The 21781-nt window shown below is 44.1% G+C and overlaps 1 protein-coding gene across 1 annotated transcript in view; it reads left to right on the top strand.

Annotated features, from left to right (window-relative positions):
- Positions 1–21781, top strand: part of spint2 (serine peptidase inhibitor, Kunitz type, 2) — a gene marked incomplete at its 5' end in the record, with an annotated part of 49143 nt that continues 27362 nt past the window's right edge. The window contains 3 exons of the mRNA XM_080531616.1: positions 1–460; positions 7439–7609; positions 20969–21043. Of these exons, the coding sequence (XP_080387742.1) occupies positions 1–460; positions 7439–7609; positions 20969–21043 (706 nt within the window). The remainder of the gene's footprint in view (positions 461–7438; positions 7610–20968; positions 21044–21781) is intronic.

Here is a 21781-nt window from a genome sequence, read left to right as displayed (position 1 = left end):
ATGGCGCAGGTGTGGAGCGGAGGTGTATTGTGCCTACTGCTCGGGGTTCTGGTGAGCGGTCAGCTCGACCAAGGAGGGAGACTTGACGAGTGTGCTTGGATGGACCCTGAACTAGGACAAGCGCTTGACCCGAAATCCCTAGACGCCGGGGCCAGACACCTGGCTCACCTGCGGGAGATCCCAGACACCCCGGGGTGTCAGCAGGCTTGCTGTAACCGTACAGACTGCCAGATGGCCTTGGTTGGAAACCCAGCGGATGATGGACCGTCGACCGACTGTTTTCTGGTGAGCTGCATGCAAGAAGATGGGAGAAACGTCTGCTTTCTGAAATCCAGTACGCAGTTCAGTGTCTACCGTAAAAAGGGCCAGAGCACAGAGGAGCTGCTCGCTGCTAAGAAGGAGAAGGTGGTCGTCGGTCTTGGAGATAGTGGACCGGTTCAAGCAGGCAACTCGACAACAGGTAGGCCGTGTTGCTCTCTCCCCAGGGTTCCTCCAAGTTTCAACAAGTCAAATTTAAGACTTTTTAAATTTATTATATATATATCTATATTTTAGACCTATTTGAATGGAATTTTAGACCTATCCGCGACACCCTATGATCGCTTTTTGTCATCCTCGAGGTGATGAAATTAGGGATTTCACTGCCGTACAGACAAAAGGAAGTGAATTGGCATTTTTTGGGTTCCAGCTTCATTTCCGCGTAAATAGATGTGGTCGGACTGATTTCCTTGCAGGATCTTTTTTTTAAGACCTAGCACCTCATTTTTAGACCGAATAACTGAAATGTATGACCTTTTTAGGCCTTGAAATCTGGTTTGCTGGATTTGAGCTTTTAAGTCTTTTTAAGACCAGCGTGGGAACCCTGTCTCTTGGCACTGCGAATCCAGCTGCTCCACCACCACCACCTGTCTCACTTCTATGCTGCTCCACCACCTGTCTCACTTCTATGCTGCTCCACCTCCACCTGTCTCACTTCTATGCTGCTCCACCACCACCTGTCTCACTTCTATGCTGCTCCACCACCACCTGTCTCACCTCTATGCTGCTCCACCACCTGTCTCACTTCTATGCTGCTCCACCACCTGTCTCACTTCTATGCTGCTCCACCACCACCTGTCTCACCTCTATGCTGCTCCACCACATGTCTCACTTCTATGCTCCACCACCACCTGTCTGTTCTATGTTTTCAAATAGCAAAGCCAGGTCTTCTATTGCAGTTGTATCCATGTTGTCAGCTGGCGCTTAATATGGCTGACAACAACAGTGTCGTGTAACAGAGGACCATTCCTCAGCTATAGCCTCTGTATTTTACCCTTTTTTTTAAACCTAGTAGTAGTCATTTTAAACCTTAGTAGTTTTAAACAACTCCACTTGGTTGACCCTGGAGTCAACAGCCACATCGACTTGTCCCAGGTCCAGGGGATGTGGACTGTCTGAGCAGAGAAAAGAAGGAAAGAATGAGTGTGTATTAAGTTTCTCAGCGGGTGTGCGGGATTTGGACAGGAAATTGGGACATGGCACAAGAAAGAATGCGGTATGGCAACCTAGTGCCATTTTCTCTGGCAGTCAATGACAATCTCTCTGGCCCATTGTCAGCAGCAGAGGGAAGAGGGCTAACTGGTCAGCCGAGTTTTCATTGTGAAATACAGGATTGATAGTTTGAAAGGACGGAAGGTTCTTAGGTTTCGTGGAGTGATAATATAGTAGGCCTATGTAGACCCATGTGATAAGAAAACTAAAGTCCCAGACATCACTCGCATATAATAAGGAACGCACTCGTTTGGACCTCTTTTTTGGGGGCTATTACTAGGACCTTGGCTAGTACTAGGACCTAGCATGATGTTAGTACTAGGACCTAGTATGATGTTAGTACTAGGACCTAGCATGATTAGTACTAGGACCTAGTATGATGTTAGTACTAGGACCTAGTATGATGTTAGTACTAGGACCTAGTATGATGTTAGTACTAGGACCTAGTATGATGTTAGTACTAGGACCTAGCATGATGCTAGTACTAGGACCTAGCATGATGCTAGTACTAGGACCTAGCATGATGCTAGTACTAGGACCTAGCATGATGCTAGTACTAGGACCTAGCATGATGCTAGTACTAGGACCTAGCATGATGCTAGTACTAGGACCTAGCATGATGCTAGTACTAGGACCTAGCATGATGCTAGTACTAGGACCTAGTATGATGTTAGTACTAGGACCTAGCATGATGTTAGTACTAGGACCTAGCATGATGCTAGTACTAGGACCTAGCATGATGCTAGTACTAGGACCTAGTATGATGTTAGTACTAGGACCTAGCATGATGAACAGCAATGTTCATAACAACATAACAACATAACAACATAACAACATAACAGATGGCGGCGCTACGCCCGAGAGCAGCCGGCCACTTTCTACCTGTCATTGTTTTTTACTGTTCGTTTTACTACGTTTTACTATGTCAGAGTGTTCTTCAAACGAATCTGATCATATACAGATATGACCGAAGAGAGCTCTTTGACATCCGTGCCTCATTAGGAGAAATCCCATCGAACATGACAGCTCCCTTCACTATTCCCTACGGACCATGGAGTATTAACAAGCGGATTCACCAGAGAGGAGCAGGCAGACGCCGAGGGCATCGGGCTGGATCAGCGGTGAAACGCAAACAGCGAGCCCGCATCAATACCGAGCCGTCACCCCTCTCTCCCACCCGGCCTCGAGATCAACACATGCCTGTAGAGACACCTACCTCGCCCGTGACTCGTGAAGTGGTGAAGATGGGACTCCTGAACGCCAGATCGGTGAAGGAGAAAACATCCGTGCTGAATGACTTTATATCCAAACAAGATCTCTCTTTCTTTTTCATCACAGAAACGTGGCAAACTCCTGGGGATTATTCCTCTCTCAACGAACTCTGCCCAGCTGGCTGGAAGTACCACAGCATCCCGAGACGCAGTAAGACGGGAGGGGGCGTGGCCTGCCTATATAAGGACAAATACACCTGTTCTCTACTGAACTGTCATACTTATTCCAGCTTTGAGGTTCAGTAGGCATAACCCTCCTCATCATGATCATCTACCGCCCGACGGACAGCAAGACCTTTAAGGAAACTAAGAATTTTACATCCCAATTCTCTGATCTCCTTACTGAAATCATTCCCAGCCATAACAAGGTGCTTATCATGGGGGATTTCAATATCCATGTGGATAATCCCACCCGGGCTTTCGAGTCTGAATTCCTGGACCTGATCGAGTCATTTGGTTTGACTCAGCATGTTTCTGGCCCCACCCACAGTGGAGGACACACATTAGATCTGGTCCTCTCAATCAACATCCCCATCAGTGACGTGGAGACCATGCTGGCTCATGCTGACTGTGACCATAAGGCAGTTCTGTTCACCTCATCTCTGTCCATCCCTCCCTCTACCCAATCCTCTGCTCGCCTCTCTCGATGCATTAACGCCCAGACAGCCCCAAGGTTTTCCTCTGCCTTCATGGCCGCCCAAAACACCAGGGCAGGGGAGGCACCATCTGACCCAGAGGAACTCACTTCCATGTTCAACACCTCCTGTCGCTCCATCCTCAACTCGATAGCCCCGCTTACCCTGAAAAAGCCCAAACCCAGGGCCACGGCTTGGCTCAACGACACCATCAGATCTCAGAGAAGAGCGTGGAGACAGGCGGAACGCAGGTGGAAAAAGGACGGGCTGACCATCTCACTCGAGATTTTGAGGAAAAAGCAGAGGACCTATCAGAAAGTCGTAAAGACTGAAAGGGCTAAGTACTTTGCCACTCTCATCTCCATTAACTCACACAACCCCAGAGTGTTATTCAGGACGATCAACACCGTTGTTCACCCCCCCCCTTACCGTCATCCAGGATCCATCCCCGGCTAAGTGCGAGGAATTTTTATCCTTTTTTTCTGATAGTCACCAATATCAGAAAAAACATCCCGCACTCCACCAAGGACTTAGCCACCACACTGGGATGTTCATCCACGTTCTCTGATGCGCCTGATGGACTGCCTCCACGATGTGAAGGAGTGGATGGCCCAGAACTTCCTACAGCTGAATGAGAGCAAGGGGGAAATCCTCCTCATCGGCAACACCACCGCCATCACTCAGCTCAGCTCCAACATGGGAAGCCTGTCCACCCTTGTCAGACCACATGTCAAGAACCTCGGTGTCATCTTTGACTCCGAGCTCAACCTTAACCGACAAGTGAGCTCCGTCGTGAAGTCATGTTTCTACCAACTACGTATCATAGCCAAGATCAAGTCCTTCCTCACCCCCAGTGACCTGAGGAGGGTCGTCCTCATGCTAATTTCATCTAGGCTCGACTACTGCAACTCACTCTATGCTGGACTTCCTGATAAGACCATCTACCGCCTGCAGCTAGTCCAAAATGCCGCTGCCAGGCTGGTGTCAGGCACTAAAATGAGGGACCACATCTCCCCTGTCCTCATCTCCCTTCACTGGCTCCCAGTAAAGAAGAGAGTGAAGTTCAAGATCTGCACCTTTGTCTACAAAGCTCTCAACAGTCTCGCCCCACCCTACATCAAGGACCTCCTGGACCTGTCTTCCACCTCAAGGCCCAGGCTCAGGTCCGACGCCCAACTCAGCCTGAGGGTCCCCCGCACCAACCTCAAGAGGAAGGGTGACCGTGCCTTTGCGGTGATAGCACCGACCCTGTGGAACGCACTCCCTTCCGCCATCAAGTCTGCCCCCACTCTGGACTCCTTTAGAGCCAAGTTAAAAACCCACCTCTTCGTCAATGATGTTCCCTAAGTCTACTCCCTATTTGTTGTAAATTGTATCCCTTGAGATGTTCGTTTAAGTAGTCTGTGTCTGTTTGCTTTCTGTGTTCCTTGTCCTTGTCCTTGTCTTTATCTGTTCCTTTACCCGGGCTGCGCCCCGGGCCGATGTAAAAGTTGGATGGGGGGAGCATTATAAATAAAATTAACATTAACATTAACATTAACATTAACATTAGTACTAGGACCTAGCATGATGGATGCTAGTACTAGGACAGGGGTGGGCAATTATTTTTCCCAGGGGGCCAAATGAGCAACTGAAAATATTTTGGAGGGCCGGGCCAAAATTCCGAACTCAATTATGCATAATATACATTTTATTTCTATATAAAAAGCAGTAAATGGCATTGTTTTGACCGCTGGTAAGAGTGTATGTTATTATTTGGCAATTAAAAGGTGAGGTTAGCTTTCAAAAATATCATTTATTCAAATAGAATTTCAACACTGCAGGTAAAGGGAGAGGAAAACAACTGCATTTCATCCTCAACCTTTTTGAAATCTTGAAAACACCTTGAAAATTCATCATGCAGTGCTCCTAACATGGATGAGTACCTGTGCCGGTGATCAGCTGATGGTTTGACTTCTTTCAGGGTTTTCATGTGTTCGAGATTGTTGCTGCCTAGTTGCCTTGAAATGAATTGCAACTTTGTCAAGAAGGCTTTCACATGGCTATGCATTTCATGAACAAAAAGGCCCATGCCCTGCAGTTGTGTGTTCAGTTCATTCATCATTGCAGTCACATCAACAGTAGGGATGCTCCGATTTATCGGCCACCGATTTAAATCGGCCGATTTCACTCCAAATGACTCGATCGGTGATCGGCAAAAATGGCCGATCGCAAAAACCATTTATTTTTATTTTTATTTTTTTTCCCTGGGGAAGACAGATAACTGAACAGAAAACATAGGAGGACGTAACAGTATGTAAAACATGAAGGCCACGTTTATGATGTCTTTTATACAGCCATATCGACTGACTTGGGCTTCAGGCCCTAACTGGGTGATAGGCCAGACCTTTACTATGCCATAAAAATGGGTCTGCGTTTGCTTGGTGCCTAATGGATCAAAACGTTTGTCTAAAAAGCAAAAAATATGTAGGCTATCCAGTCAGTAGGCCTACAGCTATGTATTTAAAAAAAAATCGGTATCGGTATCGGTTGATCTTGAGGAAAAAAATCGGTGATCGGTATCGGCCCCAAAAATCCAGATCGGAGCATCCCTAATCAACAGCAAATGATAAATCTGCCATCCAGTCCTTATCAGACAGCTCTGGGATGGTTTTGCCTTTCATCTCACAAAACTCCTTTATCTCTGATTTCAGAACCCAAAACCTTTTTAGCACTTTGCCCAGGCTGAGCCATCTGACAGCTGTCCGGTACCTGACATCACCATGTTCGCTCTCTTGCTCCTCCAATAGTGAAACAAACTGCCTGTGATTTAATGCTCGCGCTCTGATGAAATTAACTGTAGTAACAACATCAACCACATGGCTAAGTTTTAGCACTGACTTGCACAACGCTTGCTGATGAATAATACAATGTATAAACACCAATTTCAATTCCATCCGTAGTGACACCTGCCAGTCTGTCCCATTCGAGTCCCAGTTTGTCCATGCATGCGTTTACCTCGGTGATCAACAGATCACTCCCCGTTGTGGTTCCTTTCATTGGCCGGATTGCTGCCAGCTCCTCCGTAAGCTTGAAGTCGCGCGTATACTAATATAAAAATTAGTAGTCCATATTTGTTTGAAAGTTCTGCGTTCGGCATCCACTTTCCTCTTTTTGGCATAAGCCGACCTTTTCGCATTTTTCAGGGGTGACAAGGAAGGTAGACAGTTCAGGGGTGACACGGAAGGTAGACAGTTCAGGGGTGACACGGAAGGAAGACAGGTTGTCAATCACACGCATTTCACATGCACGATTGCGTGCACTGTGAGAATAAATGGGCTTCAAAATAAAAGCAATGCGGTTTTAGTCCACCCATGAGATAATTAGAAAACATAATATATAATAATAAATAAATACAATTTAAAAAAAAATAAAAATAATAATCATGTAATCTTTCGCGGGTGGTCAGAATCATCTGGCGGGATGTATTTGGCCCGCGGGCCGTACAATGCCCAGGTCTGTACTAGGACCTAGTATGATGCTAGTACTAGGACCTAGTATGATGCTAGTACCAGGACCGTGGCTAAGGAACCGTGGCTAAGGAACCGTGGCTAAGGAATGTGGCTTATTTTCACTCGTTTGGAACTTTTTGGCTAGTACTAGGACCTAGCATGATGCTAGTACCAGGAGGACCGTGGCTAGTAGACCTACTAGGACCTAGCATCATGCTTTGCAAGCCCACCTCTCTGGGTATTAAAGGAAAGGGAAATAAAAAATAAACAAAAGATAAAAGAGCCCTAGTTATCTTTATCTACCTCGTAGCCTTCCCTATATTCCCCACGCCTCCGCTGTTTCCTGTCTGTCCCCTATCCTATACTCACTCATTTACTCACTGTCCCCTGTCCTATACTCACTCATTTACTCACAGAATCAGATATTATGAGACAGTGTATAAGTATATGTCACAACGTTGTGGTAGAGACGGTCATAGTGAAGGGTCTTTGTTTCTCCTCTCTCCCACAGAGACGTGCCTCATGCCGGTGGCTGTGGGACCCTGCCGAGCCGCCTTCCCCCGGTTCTACTACCACGCCGCCAACCAGACGTGCCAGGTGTTTGTCTACGGGGGGTGTAAGGGCAACGGCAACAACTTTGCCACCCAGGAGGAGTGTGAGGGCGCTTGTGGTGGAGCGACAGGTGAGAGGCCAAGGCTACAGAACATGTCTGATGACTCCCATGTCAGGGGAGGATGGATGGATGGATGGATGGATGGATGAGTAGACAGATCGATGGACAGCCTGGCAGTTAGAGTGTGTTACTCCTCTCCAAGGAATTGGGGGTTCCACTCTTCTCTCTGGTTTGTCAGTACAGGAAGACAATAGAAAAGACAACATTCAGCAGTGTGTGTTTTGAATGTGGACGAATAGTTGGGCTCACACCTCCTAGCCTATACGCCGTCTCCCACTAGGGTTCCATTCCTGCTTCCTGCCTCTTTCTTTTCTACTTTAAATGTCTCTGTAAAAGAAAAAAACACTAAAAGTAGAGTGGATGGCCACGGTCTCTTAAACATAAAGTACAATATTGTCTGTTTCTTGTTTCGCTCTTGTCCAAGGGTTGGGACCGAACGAATGTCCGTCCGTGTTCTGCCCAAAGTCAGTGGAACAAGATGGCGGCCGTTTTAGTCAACAAATAATGGAGCTTTTCCATTGACCAGACCGGTACGGGACGGTACGGCATGCATTTGTATCCTACCCGTACCGTACTTTCAGAAACGCTTCCTTTATACACAACAGACCTGGAGCGAGCCTGGACAGTAGGAGGAGTTACGTGTCATAAGAGCACTTCACTTTAAGTGCCGCTATACAGCTCAACAGGGGGGAAATGTGATAAGAATGATGTAAAAATGCAGCACTATCATGCAAAGATCAGCCTTAAAACATGGAACGTTAGTAAGTCTGAAACGGGGATCCGTCTGAAACCAAACTGAGAGTCGCAACAAGTGTGTTGACATTCCAACCCTGCTGCTTTAGAATGTTTGTAGTTTTGGTATGATGTGACTTATTATCTTCTACTTCCTACTTCCTCTCTCCCATGACTGTTTGTAAGGGGACATTTGAACTAGTTACTGTTTGGGGATCGATGTTAGTTAGTACTAGCTCAAGTTTTCAAGCTCAAGTTTTATTGTTGCGTCACATGACAGTGTAAGACAGTCAGATTCTTAGGCTTGGGTTCCTGACATTGCAGCACAAGACAATAAGGCAATAGGCAAGATAAGTCAAATAAAGTGGCAATAGTGACTTAGACATAAGTGAGACATTTTGGACAAGTGACAGTTGTGGGAGACAAGTAGACAATAAGACAGGATACGATTAACAGTACAAATAGTGAACTCATATAAAATAGCGCAAGTAGAATGTCATGTATTGCACTCGGTGGAAGTGGGTGGAAGAGGTGGTATCGAGTGAAGTGACTGTGTGCTTAAGGTTAGGTAGGCTAAATCGTACACATGGGCTGTGCTTGGGGACGATAGTCAGTTGTTTACAGTGGGCTTGTTTATGAGCCTGATCGCCTGGGGGAAGTAGCTGTTGGTTACCCTCTGAGTTTTGGCCCTGAGGCTCCGGAAGAGGCCTCGTCTTTTGGACGGCATCGGTTGGACCAGACTGTGGTCGGGGTGGCTCCAGTGAGCTGGGCCGTCACCCTCTGTGTGCTCATGTACAATCAATTGTCCATTGTTAGAGAGACAGGGAACATTCCAGAGCATCAAGGCTAATGCAACCTTGATACCATGAGAACCCGGAAGATAATCGTGTGCGGGTGCGCGTGTGTGTGTGCGCGTGTGCGCTCGCGTGTGTGCGCGTGCGTGTGTGCGCGTGTGTGCGCGCATGTGTGCGCGTGCGTGCACCATTCCTGTGTGTTTCCGATCTCCAACACTGTGTTTAGGTCATAAGCTGGGTGTGTATGGTTTGCATAGCTCAGGGTGTTGTTGATGTCTAGTGGCTTGTGACCAAACTGGTTAGGTGACCTCTGTAAAATGAGACAGTCTTCAGGTGGGGGCTTCCTGAGCCACGCGCTGAGTTTACTTATCTCTAAAATTGATGGTTTGGTTAAAGGATTAACTTAATGTAGATGAATGTAGGCCTATATGAGATTAGATGAATGTAGGCCTATATGAGATTAGATGAATGTAGGCCTATATGAGATTAGATGAATGTAGGCCTATATGAGATTAGATGAATGTAGGCCTATATGAGATTAGATGAATGTAGGCCTATATGAGATTAGATAGATGTAGGCCTATATGAGATTAGATAGATGTAGGCCTATATGAGATTAGATAGATGTAGGCCTATATGAGATCAGATAGATGTAGGCCTATATGAGATTAGATAGATGTAGGCTTATATGAGATTAGATGAATGTAGGCCTATATGAGATTAGATAGATGTAGGCCTATATGAGATTAGATAGATGTAGGCCTATATGAGATTAGATAGATGTAGGTTTATGAGATTAGATGAATGTAGGCCTATATGAGATTAGATGAATGTAGGCCTATATGAGATTAGATAGATGTAGGCTTATATGAGATTAGATATATGTAGGCTTATATGAGATTAGATATATGTAGGCTTATATGAGATTAGATAGATGTAGGCCTATATGAGATTAGATAGATGTAGGCCTATATGAGATCAGATAGATGTAGGCCTATATGAGATTAGATAGATGTAGGCTTATATGAGATTAGATGAATGTAGGCCTATATGAGATTAGATAGATGTAGGCCTATATGAGATTAGATAGATGTAGGCCTATATGAGATTAGATAGATGTAGGTTTATGAGATTAGATGAATGTAGGCCTATATGAGATTAGATGAATGTAGGCCTATATGAGATTAGATAGATGTAGGTTTATATGAGATTAGATATATGTAGGCCTATATGAGATTAGATGAATGTAGGCCTATATGAGATTAGATAGATGTAGGCCTATATGAGATTAGATAGATGTAGGCCTATATGAGATCAGATAGATGTAGGCCTATATGAGATTAGATGAATGTAGGCCTATATGAGATTAGATATATGTAGGCCTATATGAGATTAGATGAATGTAGGCCTATATGAGATTAGATAGATGTAGGCCTATATGAGATTAGATAGATGTAGGCCTATATGAGATTAGACATATGATTGAGATCACCTACATCACCGTAGGGCTGAAAAGATAGACAACAAACAACTTGAGTGGTTTTTATTTGACCTTTATTTAACCAGATAAAATCAGTTGAGAATAAATTCTCATGTTCAATGATGATCTGGCCAAGAGGCCCCGGCAATAAAAACAAACATATAAACAGAAATACTCAGGGTCAACACAAAATAATACATACAATACATGAGAACAGCAAAGACAGTGAAGTTAAATAAATAAAAACAAATAGAACTAAAAGTTATAAAGTTGAGAGCCGTTCAAATAAGGACAAACAAACAAATGCCACAATGTCAAACACTGCCCAAAAACCGCTCAACAGACAATCAAAGGCAGCTCAGGCAAAGACAAACAAGGACAAACAGACATGACAACCTGCTGGCGGCCATCTTGGATTGGATGTTAGTGGATTAGTTTGTTATTATTGTTCTCTTGTTTATATTTGTTTCTAAACTGGCACGTTTTTATTTTTACATTTCAAAGCAGGAAGGAAAAATGTTGTAGGTCATAGGTCAATGGTACTCAGCTGCAAAGGCCATAGCCCTAGTACCTATTATAATGTTTTCTCTTTAAAGCATGAAATTATTTTTTGGATACAATTAATTGACAGAGTACTCGATTACCAAAATACTGTCTAGTTGCAGCCCTGCTTCCCCTAGCTCAGACTGACCCTTGTGAACAATCACAATCACAATCAGAACCGCTTTTATTACATCTCACTGTAAGAGTATACAAGTAACATTCTTAGGCTTTGGTTCCTCAACATTGACATTGCCGCATTCAGATACAAAACACAATAATAACACGATAATAAGAAGTAACGTAAGTAAAGTCAAAAAGTAACCCTGCATTGCTGAAGTAACAAAGTGATGGATTTTACAGTGGCTTCAAGAGTGCAAAAATGCGTACGATGATATGAAATGCAATATAATACAGCATGGTAGTAAATGAGTCCAATGCTATACCAGTAATCCAGTATATACATTTTCGCAGGGTGTGTGGGGTAGCTGAGGGAGGGGCAGGATGTGTGGGGGTAGCTGAGGGAGGGGCAGGATGTGTGGGGGTAGCTGAGGGAGGGGCAGGATGTGTGGGGGTAGCTGAGGGGGGGCAGGGTGTGTGGGGTAGCTGAGGGGGGGCAGGGTGTGTGGGGTAGCTGAGGGGGGGCAGGGTGTGTGGGGTAGCTGAGGGAGGGGCAGGATGTGTGGGGGTAGCTGAGGGAGGGGCAGGATGTGTGGGGGTAGCTGAGGGAGGGGCAGGATGTGTGGGGGTAGGTGAGGGGTGGCAGGGTGTGTGGGGTAGCTGAGGGGGGGCAGGGTGTGTGGGGTAGCTGAGGGGGGGCAGGGTGTGTGGGGTAGCTGAGGGGGGGGCAGGGTGTGTGGGGTAGCTGAGGGGGGGGCAGGGTGTGTGGGGTAGCTGAGGGGGGGCAGGGTGTGTGGGGTACCTGAGGGGTGGCAGGGTGTGTGGGGTACCTGAGGGGTGGCAGGGTGTGTGGGGTAGCTGAGGGGGGGCAGGGTGTGTGGGGTAGCTGAGGGGTGGCAGGGTGTGTGGGGTAGCTGAGGGGTGGCAGGGTGTGTGTGGGGTAGCTGAGGGGGGGGCAGGGTGTGTGGGGTAGCAGAGGGGTGACAGGGTGTATGGGGTAGGGGGGGGGCAGGGTGTATGGGGTAGGTGAGGGGGGGCAGGGTGTGTGGGGTAGCTGAGGGGGGGGCAGGGTGTGTGGGGTAGCTGAGGGGTGGGCAGTGGTCCGTCTCTGGCTAACGTGACCACACAGATCACATGGTCTTCTGTTGTGGTCTTTTAACTATATGTATCACTCCGCCGCACAGATGTTCTACTAAATGACCGTTAATTAGACTACATTGTTTGTTTTCAGGTTACTAGGCAACAGTCCATTTGAAGTTCAGTTGCGGAACTATTTTTTGTTTATTTTTATGATTAAATAAACAAACAAATCATAATCTGTTGTCGCTTATTGCTGTTAACTAATAAATCGCGCTGTAGAACTGTTGTATAAAAGCAATATCACACTCGAGGTCGTGCTGTTATACTGAATATCAGCACCGCCACGGCTGTGATCGTCTTCGGTAGTCGTCTATCTGTACAGTATAGTACAGTGGATAGTGTACATAGCCTTTATTTATGTAAACCAGCTCCTTCCCTTGTGATTTTTTTTTTTTAAGTTTTTTTTTTTTTCCCCTTTCCTAACACCAGGGGAGCCACCCCTCCTAAATTTCGTTGTTTGGTACCTGTACTGTAGCAATGACAATAAAGTCCATTCATTCATTCATTCATTCATAAGAAGATTGCCAACACCCTGAAAATGAGTTGCAGCACAGTGGCTAAGATCATACAGCGGTTTTCCAGGACAGGTTCCACTCGGAACAGGCCTCGCCAGGGTCGACCAAATAAGTTGAGTCCATGTGCTCAGCGTCATATCCAGAGGTTGGTTTCCAAAAATAGACGTGCGAGTGCTTCCAGCATTGCTGCAGAGGTTGCAGAAGTGGGATGTCAGCCTGTCAGTACTGTAGGGATTTTATCAAAAGTGATGGTCTTGAAGATACAGATTACAAACGACAGACTCAGAAAAACCTTTCTCAGTTTAATGAATACGACCGGTCGGGAAGAGGTACAAGATACAGTCTTCAAAGTATTGGTTCACATACATGACTTTTTATAGTCTTCAGAGACAAAGAACTGTTATTCAGCCTATAGGATTTGTACACTCTCAATTACATAAGCATTCCTATATGAATATTAAGCAGTGGTTCGAGTCTGTTAGGTAACACACAGATGCTGGACACTGAGACACATCAGGTCAAAGATCACCTTTAGAGTGGTCGTAACTCTCTAGTAAAGTCATGGTCTGTCTTAGGGCCCTTTCTAACAACAGATGATAGAGGCCCCAACCACAGTTCGGGAGAAGTCCAATCACAGTTCAACAACATAAATAAAGCTTGTCAACTTGCTAGGGAGAGTTTACATGTGGAACCACTTAGTGACTTACACATTACACATTATACAAAATACACTCTTTAGTGTTTAGTGAAATATAACATAACTACAACTTAGATGAATACATAGCTTGACTTTCAGCCATTACCCATCAGTGCCCAGACCATACGCCGCACACTGCATCAAATTGTATGGCCGTCGCCCCAGACAGAAGCCTCTTCTGAAACCGATGCATAAGAAAGCCCGCAAACAGTTTGCTGAAGACAATGAATCCAAGAACATGAGTTACTGGAACCATGTCCTGTGGTCTGATGAGACCGAAATAAACCTATTTGGGTCAGATGGTGTCCGGCGTGTGTGGCGGCACCGTGGTGAGGAGTACCAAGACAAATGTGTTTTGCCTACAGTCAAGCATGGTGGTGGCAGCATCATGGTCTGGGGCTGCATGAGTGCTGCCGGCACTCTGGGGAGCTGCATTTCATTGAGGGACACATGAATTCCAATATATACTGTGACATCCTGCAGCAGAGCATGATCCCCTCTCTTCGGAAACTGGGCCGTAGGGCAGTTTTCCAACATGATAATGACCCTAAACACACCTCCAAGATGACAACGGCCTTGCTGAAGAAGCTGAAGGTGATGGACTGGCCAAGTATGTCTCCAGACCTAAACCCAATTGAGCACATGTGGGGCATCCGATTCCTCAAGAGGAAGGTGGAGGAGTGCAAGGTGTCCAACATCCGTGCGCTCCGTGATGTCGTCATGGAGGAGTGGAAGAAGATTCCAGAAGCAACCTGTGCAGCTCTGGTGAATTCCATGCCCAGGAGGGTTAAAGCAGTGCTAGATAACAATGGTGGTCAGTGGTCACACAACATATTGACACTTTGGGCACAATTTAGACATGTTCACTATGGGGTGTACTCACTTTTGTTGCCAGCTGTTTAGACATTAACAGCTGTGTACTGAGTAATTTTCAATGGACAATAAATCTATACTGTTATTCAAGCAGCACACTGACTACTTTAAGTTATATCAAAGTTTCATTAAGATAGTGTTATCCCCTGAAAGGATATGACAGAATATTTGCAAAAATCTAAAGGGTGTACTCACTTTTGAGATATACTGTAGCTACCTTAACACTACAGGCGCGACGTTTTTTTACCTACTAAAGCGCGACGAGGTGTGGATTCACACGACCACTATTCACAATGGGGCAGTGTGTACTGACCCACAAAAGTCGCTGGATGGCGATGTCACGCAAGAAGCGTGAACACGCAACAGCAACACACCGCGGGGGAAACCCGATCTCTTTGTTCATTGATCGGAGAGCCATCAAGTCAAGTCAAGTCAAGTCAACTTTATTTGTATAGCACCTTACGTACAGCAATGCTGAGCCAAAGTGCTTCACAGTAAAAATAGATAAAATGCAGGAAACAAGCAAGCACAATGCACACAACACAATGCAACACAAAACATGGCAAAATCAAACGAGAAGACAAAAAGGACCAAAACAATAAAACAATAAGTTTTACACAAAGTCTGTTTATTTGTCGTGAACTTCACGCCGGCCCTAACATCAGCAGACAATCGACTGCTGTAAGCTTGTAAGCTTTGAAACCTGCTTGGCAGCTTTGAAACCCGCTTGGCTCGCTCATGAATTGGCAGCTATTGTTTGCTGATGGGAAACGATCAATAAGATTACCCTCCCCGTGCATGCATCAAGTGATTGTAACTCACTTTAGAAACTAGTTCTTAGCCTACACATTTATTTGTCAAATACATGCTCTGCATGTTTCTCTAAAATGCATAAAGTTCCTATGAGCAGAGAAGTGGGGAAATTATTAGAGCAATCTGATATGAAGCTTGAGTCAGCTGAGAACGAACTATGGAACAGATTAAATGCTATATATGGAGAGGAGATTGATTGAGACTGCGGGAGCTTTACTAATGAATGAAAGTTGATTATCATTATTAAAAAAGAATAGTAATAAATATTGCAATATTGTGTTATCATAGTTATGAGCTTCACAAAGTCTGATTATTTGTCGTGAACTTCACGCCGGCCCTAACATCAGCAGACAATCGACTGCTGTAAGCTTGTGAGCTTTGAAACCTGCTTGGCAGCTTTGAAACCCGCTTGGCTCGCTCATGAATTGGCAGCTATTGTTTGCTGATGGGAAACGATCAAGAAACAGTTAGAGAATAAGATTACCCTCAATATCTTATTATCAATTATCAATATACTGGTGGCCTAACATTAGGGTTGGGTACCGTTTGGGTTTTATCCGGTACCGGTACCTAACCGATACTTTAAAAACGGTACCGGTACCAAAACGGTACTTAATTCGGTACTTTTGATTTAAAAAAAATGACATATATATATAATAATAACACGGTCGACAACATTAAACAGCATTTCACTTTTTTATTGCTGAGGCACAATATATATTAGTTAAATATACACTCAAATTAAAATAAATGAAAATAAAACTCCTGCTGACTGAGGCACAATATACATATATATTATATATATATCATATTACAGTTAAATATACACTCAAATAAAAAATAAATAAAAATAAAACTCCCACCTCAGCAATTCTTTTGCAAAAAGATCAGCATATTTGCCTTCTCTGGCAAAATACGACACCTCTCTTGACTTTTGTTTTGTTTTGACATAATTGTCTAATGGCACAGATTTATAAACATAAAGTAAACAAATATTGTTTTCACGTCACTTTACCTGAAACTGAACGACACAGCGCGGAGCGAATTCCCTGGTAAAACGTTTCTCTCCCCCCGCTGTCAACGGGAGTCGTCAACCAGGAAGCGGTGCTGAGAGAGCAAGACACGGATCTACCGGCACTTGACTGCCGCTGGACTGAGGAACACCATAGGCACAGCACATCGCCATAATAGCGATAAAGTTTGAGCACTTCGCGTTGTTTTCGTCGAGTCGGGTGAAATGCAGCCACACTTTAGAACGCTGCTTCATTAGGGCCTTCGGCATTCTCGGTGACCTCGTAGCTAGGCTAGCTAGCGAAATTCGATAATATTATTATGATTATGATGATGATAATAATAATAATAATAATACAATAATACAATAATACAATCACTAACTATATTACTACACTTACTATAAACTCACTCTTCTTAAGTTCTCAACACAACTGCTCACCTCACTACCACGACACGCACTGATTGGAAATGTAACAGGCGATGTCACGTCATGACTCAAGTCACGTGTGGTTGACTGTTGCATGACACCGGACACCAGCGGAAAATAAATAAATAGAAAAGTACCGAAATGAGGTACCGAAATCTCCTTTGCGATTCGGTACGGGTACATACCGAATGTAAAGTAACCGGTACCTACCGGTACCGATTTTCGGTACCCAACCCTACCTAACATGGTCCAGTGGTCTAGCACCGTGGTCGTGCACACATATGTCGGCCCTTCTTCTCCTTACTTTCCTGTCTGTCTTCACTATATCAGTCCAATAACATGAAAACTATGAGTGGGACTGCCCCACTCAGAAAAAAACATTATACAATAACATTATATACAAAAAAAACATTATATACAATATTATAAATAGGGATGTCCCGATCCGATACTGAGATCGGATATCGACCCGATATTGGTCCTGAATGCTGGATCGGAGATCGGACCAGAAGAAAAAAAAGGCTCCGATCCGATCCTACTGTCATCCGCAGTCAAACGTATGTGTATAAGCGATGAGTGAATAAAAACAGTGAACAAAAACGCGTGTCGCAGAAATGCTTCACGCGAGTCCTATATGCGCTTAAAATGCGCATAGCGCTTCACGCGAGTCCTATATGCGCTTAAAATGCGCATAGCGCTGCGCTGTGTGCTTCCGGTTTCATTACAAAGAGGTTAACCCTATATGTGCCTGACGTCTAACAACATTCAAATGACTCTAACTTCATATTTTTTCGGATTTCAATGTATGACACATCATTTGAAAGCTTATGATCCGTAGTTCCAATCCACAACACGTCGCATTTGTTGCTTTAATAAAGGCTGGCAGTCTTTAATTTAACTGTTGTTGGTGTGGACTATATACTGGGGAGGTATTTGAATGAATGAATGAATGAATGAATGGTCTTTATTGTCATTGCTACAGTACAGGTACCAAACAACGAAATTTAGGAGGGGTGGCTCCCCTGGTGTTAGAAAAAAAAAAAAAAAAAAAAATAAAAATATTCAGGGGTCAAAAAAATTATACAAATATCGGATCGGTATCGGTATCGCCGATACCCGAAGCCCAGGTATCGGTATCGGTAGTGAAAAAGTGGGATCGGGACATCCCTAATTATAAATATCCGTTCGTTATATAATATTCGTTGATGAGTACAGGCATAATCAAACGTAGGTTACTCCAATTACTTTGCTGCAGTAGCTATGCATGCACCACACAACTTGATAGGTACATACTGTGCAGTGTATCATTCATAACTGTACATAGGCTACACATATCATAATATCTTATCACTATTGCATGGAACTTGGGTAAACCCGCTGTGAAAAAAAAACCTCAGCTCCAACAAATCTGAAGGGATTGGGAGACATACTGTGTACAGTTTATCATTTTCATAACTGTCTGTACATATACATATCTTATGTATCACTATTGCTATATATAGCCTATATATAAACACATTATGTTACAAATATCAGTCTTATCCACTGTATCTAATTCAGCACTGAAGCCTGAAGGTTGAGCACAGTGTGTGCCCCCTTGCTACCTCTGCTGATATAAAAGAGAATTGCAGCCTTGGAGAAAAAGATGGCAGCCGAATCCCAAGGCAAATACACAGACACACACAGAAATACTGCAAAATCGCTTTATACTAACTCGATTTTGAAAATGTAAAGATGCTGGGTGGTAGAACGCACATATCTAGGAAAAGTCATGAAAGGAGGGTCCTGAAATTTGATCGAGTGCAAAGGTAGATTTTTTTTTGTACTCACTGGTGCTGTTTAACACCTCACGGCTGATTAAGTGTTAACTGTTAAGATAGCTATGTACAGTTAAGGTAGCTATGTACAGTTAAGGTAGCTATGTACAGTTAAGGTAGATATGTACAGTTAAGGTAGCTATGTACAGTTAAGGTAGATATTTACAGCTACGGTAGATATGTACAGTTAAGGTAGATATGTACAGTTAAGGTAGCTATGTACAGTTAAGGTAGATATGTACAGTTAAGGTAGCTATGTACAGTTAAGGTAGATATGTACAGTTAAGGTTGATATTTACAGCTAAGGTAGCTATGTACAGTTATGGTAGCGATGTACAGTTAAGGTAGATATGTACAGCTAAGGTAGATATGTACAGCTAAGGTAGATATGTATAGTTAAGGTAGATATGTACAGTTAAGGTAGATAGCTATGTACAGTTAAGGTAGCTATGTACAGTTAAGGTAGATATGTACAGCTAAGGTAGCTATGTACAGTTATGGTAGCTATGTACAGTTAAGGTAGATATGTACAGTTAAGGTAGCTTATGTACAGTTAAGGTAGCTTATGTACAGTTAAGGTAGATAGCTATGTACAGTTAAGGTAGCTATGTATAGCTACCTTAACTGTTAACATAGCTATGTACAGTTAAGGTAGCAATGTACAGTTAAGGTAGCTATGTACAGTTAAGGTAGATATGTACAGCTAAGGTAGATATGTACAGTTAAGGTAGATATGTACAGTTAAGGTAGCTATGTACAGTTAAGGTAGCTATGTACAGTTAAGGTAGATATGTACAGCTAAGGTAGCTATGTACAGTTATGGTAGCTATGTACAGTTAAGGTAGATATGTACAGTTAAGGTAGATATGTACAGCTAAGGTAGATATGTACAGCTAAGGTAGATATGTATAATTAAGGTAGATATGTACAGTTAAGGTAGCTATGTACAGTTAAGGTAGCTATGTACAGTTAAGGTAGATATGTACAGTTAAGGTAGCTATGTACAGTTAAGGTAGCTTTATTTTTATTTTTTATTTTTAAAAAGTGAGTGTTTAAAAGTGGGTTACGCGATTAGAGTGGTGAGTTTTAGTGTCAACTGCAACGCATTCCAGTCAGTGGGGGCAGCAAACTGAAAAGAATGACGGCCAAAGGAGGTGCGGACTTTTGGGGGGACCAGAGTGATATATTTGTTGGAGCGGAGATTGCGTGTTCTGGATGAGAAGTTCAGTAGTAAGCAGAGGTAGGGGGGGGGGATTTGCCGATGATGGATTTATAGATGAACTGATACCAGTGGGTCAGTCGCCTGGTGTGGAGTGATGGCCAGTTCACTTGGGAGTACAGGTCGCAGTGATGTGTATTGAAAGGGGCACCGGTGACAAAGCGGATGGCAGTGTGATGGATGACGTCCAGTTTATTGAGGAGGTTTTTGGGGGCAATCCTGTAAATGATATCTCCATAGTCCAGAATTGGCAGGATGGTCATTTTGACCAAAGTGTGTTTTGCAGAGTAAGCTTTATTGCGGTACAGGAAACCAATTCTTGTTCTGACTTTAGTGAGTAGGTTATTGATGTGGGTTTGGAAGGAGAGTGAACTATCAAGCCAGATACCCTAGATATTTGTATGTGTTGACAAATTCTAGTACTGACCCATCCAGTGAGGTGATTTTTGGGGGACAGGAGGCTTGGGGTAAGGTCCGATTGAAGATCATGCATTTAGTTTTATCGGTGTTGAGGAGAAGATGGAGGTTGGAGAAGGCATATTGGATGCTATTAAAGCTGTGTTGGAAGTCGGTCAGGGCAGTGTTCAGAGAGGGGCCAGACGTGTCGTCGGCGTACAGATGGATGTAAGAGTTGCCAGCTGCGTGAGCAATGTTATTTATAAAAATATTAAATAGTGTTGGACCCAGAATGGAGCCCTGGGGGACACCCATGGACAGGGACATTGGGTCAGATAGCAGGCCTTCAGCTCTCACAGACTGCACACGACCAGAGAAGTAGTTGTTAAACCATGCCAGGCATTCCTCTGCGACTCCAACATCCTTGAGTCTGTCAAGCAGGATGCAGTGGTCCACAGAGTCAAAGGCCTTAGCCTTTGTACAGTATGGTAGCTATGTACAGTATGGTATGTACAGTTAAGGTAGCTATGTACAGTATGGTATGTACAGATGTATAAATTACAGCCTATACAAAGAGTCACGACACATCCAACTATCCTATAGCTGCAAGTTCTGCAACCAATGACTCCCAGAGTGTACAAGTCTCACTCCATATCCATTTATGAATATAGTGTTAATCAAATCATGTCATGTCATAAAAAAAAACATAGTGTTTTTGCTGTTAGTGGAGAGAGCCCACAGCTGCGTCATGTGACTCGCCCCCCCCCCGTCCCCCCTCTCTCTCTTATCAGGCACTGTTCCACCCAAGGACCCCCCCCCCCCCGGCCCTGTCCTCAGAAGGATGGTTCAGCCTTCGCAGACCCAAGGTAACGTACGCCACTTTGTGTTCACGGACTACCGGCAGATAACGCTGTCTCCATAAAGTCAGTCAGCTGCCGGGGTTTGATATCCACTGGGATATTATCCACTCTGTTGGACTCGGACGTCAGTAGCGATATCACGACCGCCCAACGTTGTATACAGTACAGCAATGTCACGCCGACCTCGCGCCGTACACAAGTAAAGATGTCGTTGTCTTTTTTGTCTGTAACAAGGCCCAGCACATCACATAGCGGAGGACACGATCTACGATCTGTCATTAGTGTCCCTTAACACTAGAACAGCCGTGCCTTTTTACCCCCTCCTTACAATGCTCATGCTGCTATCTACACACAACGACCACTAGTTGGCCGCTTGTAAAATTGGCCTGTTTCCTACACAGAAAAACTGCAAAATATCTTTATATTATCTTATCCTGATGTGATTTTGAAAATGTAAGGATACTGGGTGGTAGAACGCACATATCTAGAAAAAGTCATGAAAGGAGGGTCCTGAAATTTGATCGAGTGCAAAGATATACACATTTTCTTTACTCACAGGGGTCAAATAGGGTCATGGCTGTTCTAGAGTTAAACATTACTAGCAAGTGTGAGATCCGAGTGGACTATTATAATACTCAACAGTTCCACATTTCTTAAAGGGATAGTTCACTATTCTACACTTTATAGTTCCTCCCTCTGAAAGTAGTCCAGGTTAAACAGTCATCCATGGATCAGAGTTTATTT

Source organism: Nansenia antarctica, assembly GCF_963989245.1.
Source record: "Nansenia antarctica genome assembly, chromosome: 5".
In the NCBI taxonomy this organism is placed as follows: Eukaryota; Metazoa; Chordata; class Actinopteri; order Argentiniformes; family Microstomatidae; genus Nansenia; species Nansenia antarctica.
Note: the sequence above shows the minus strand (reverse complement) of the source record. Positions and strands in the feature narration are given on the sequence as shown.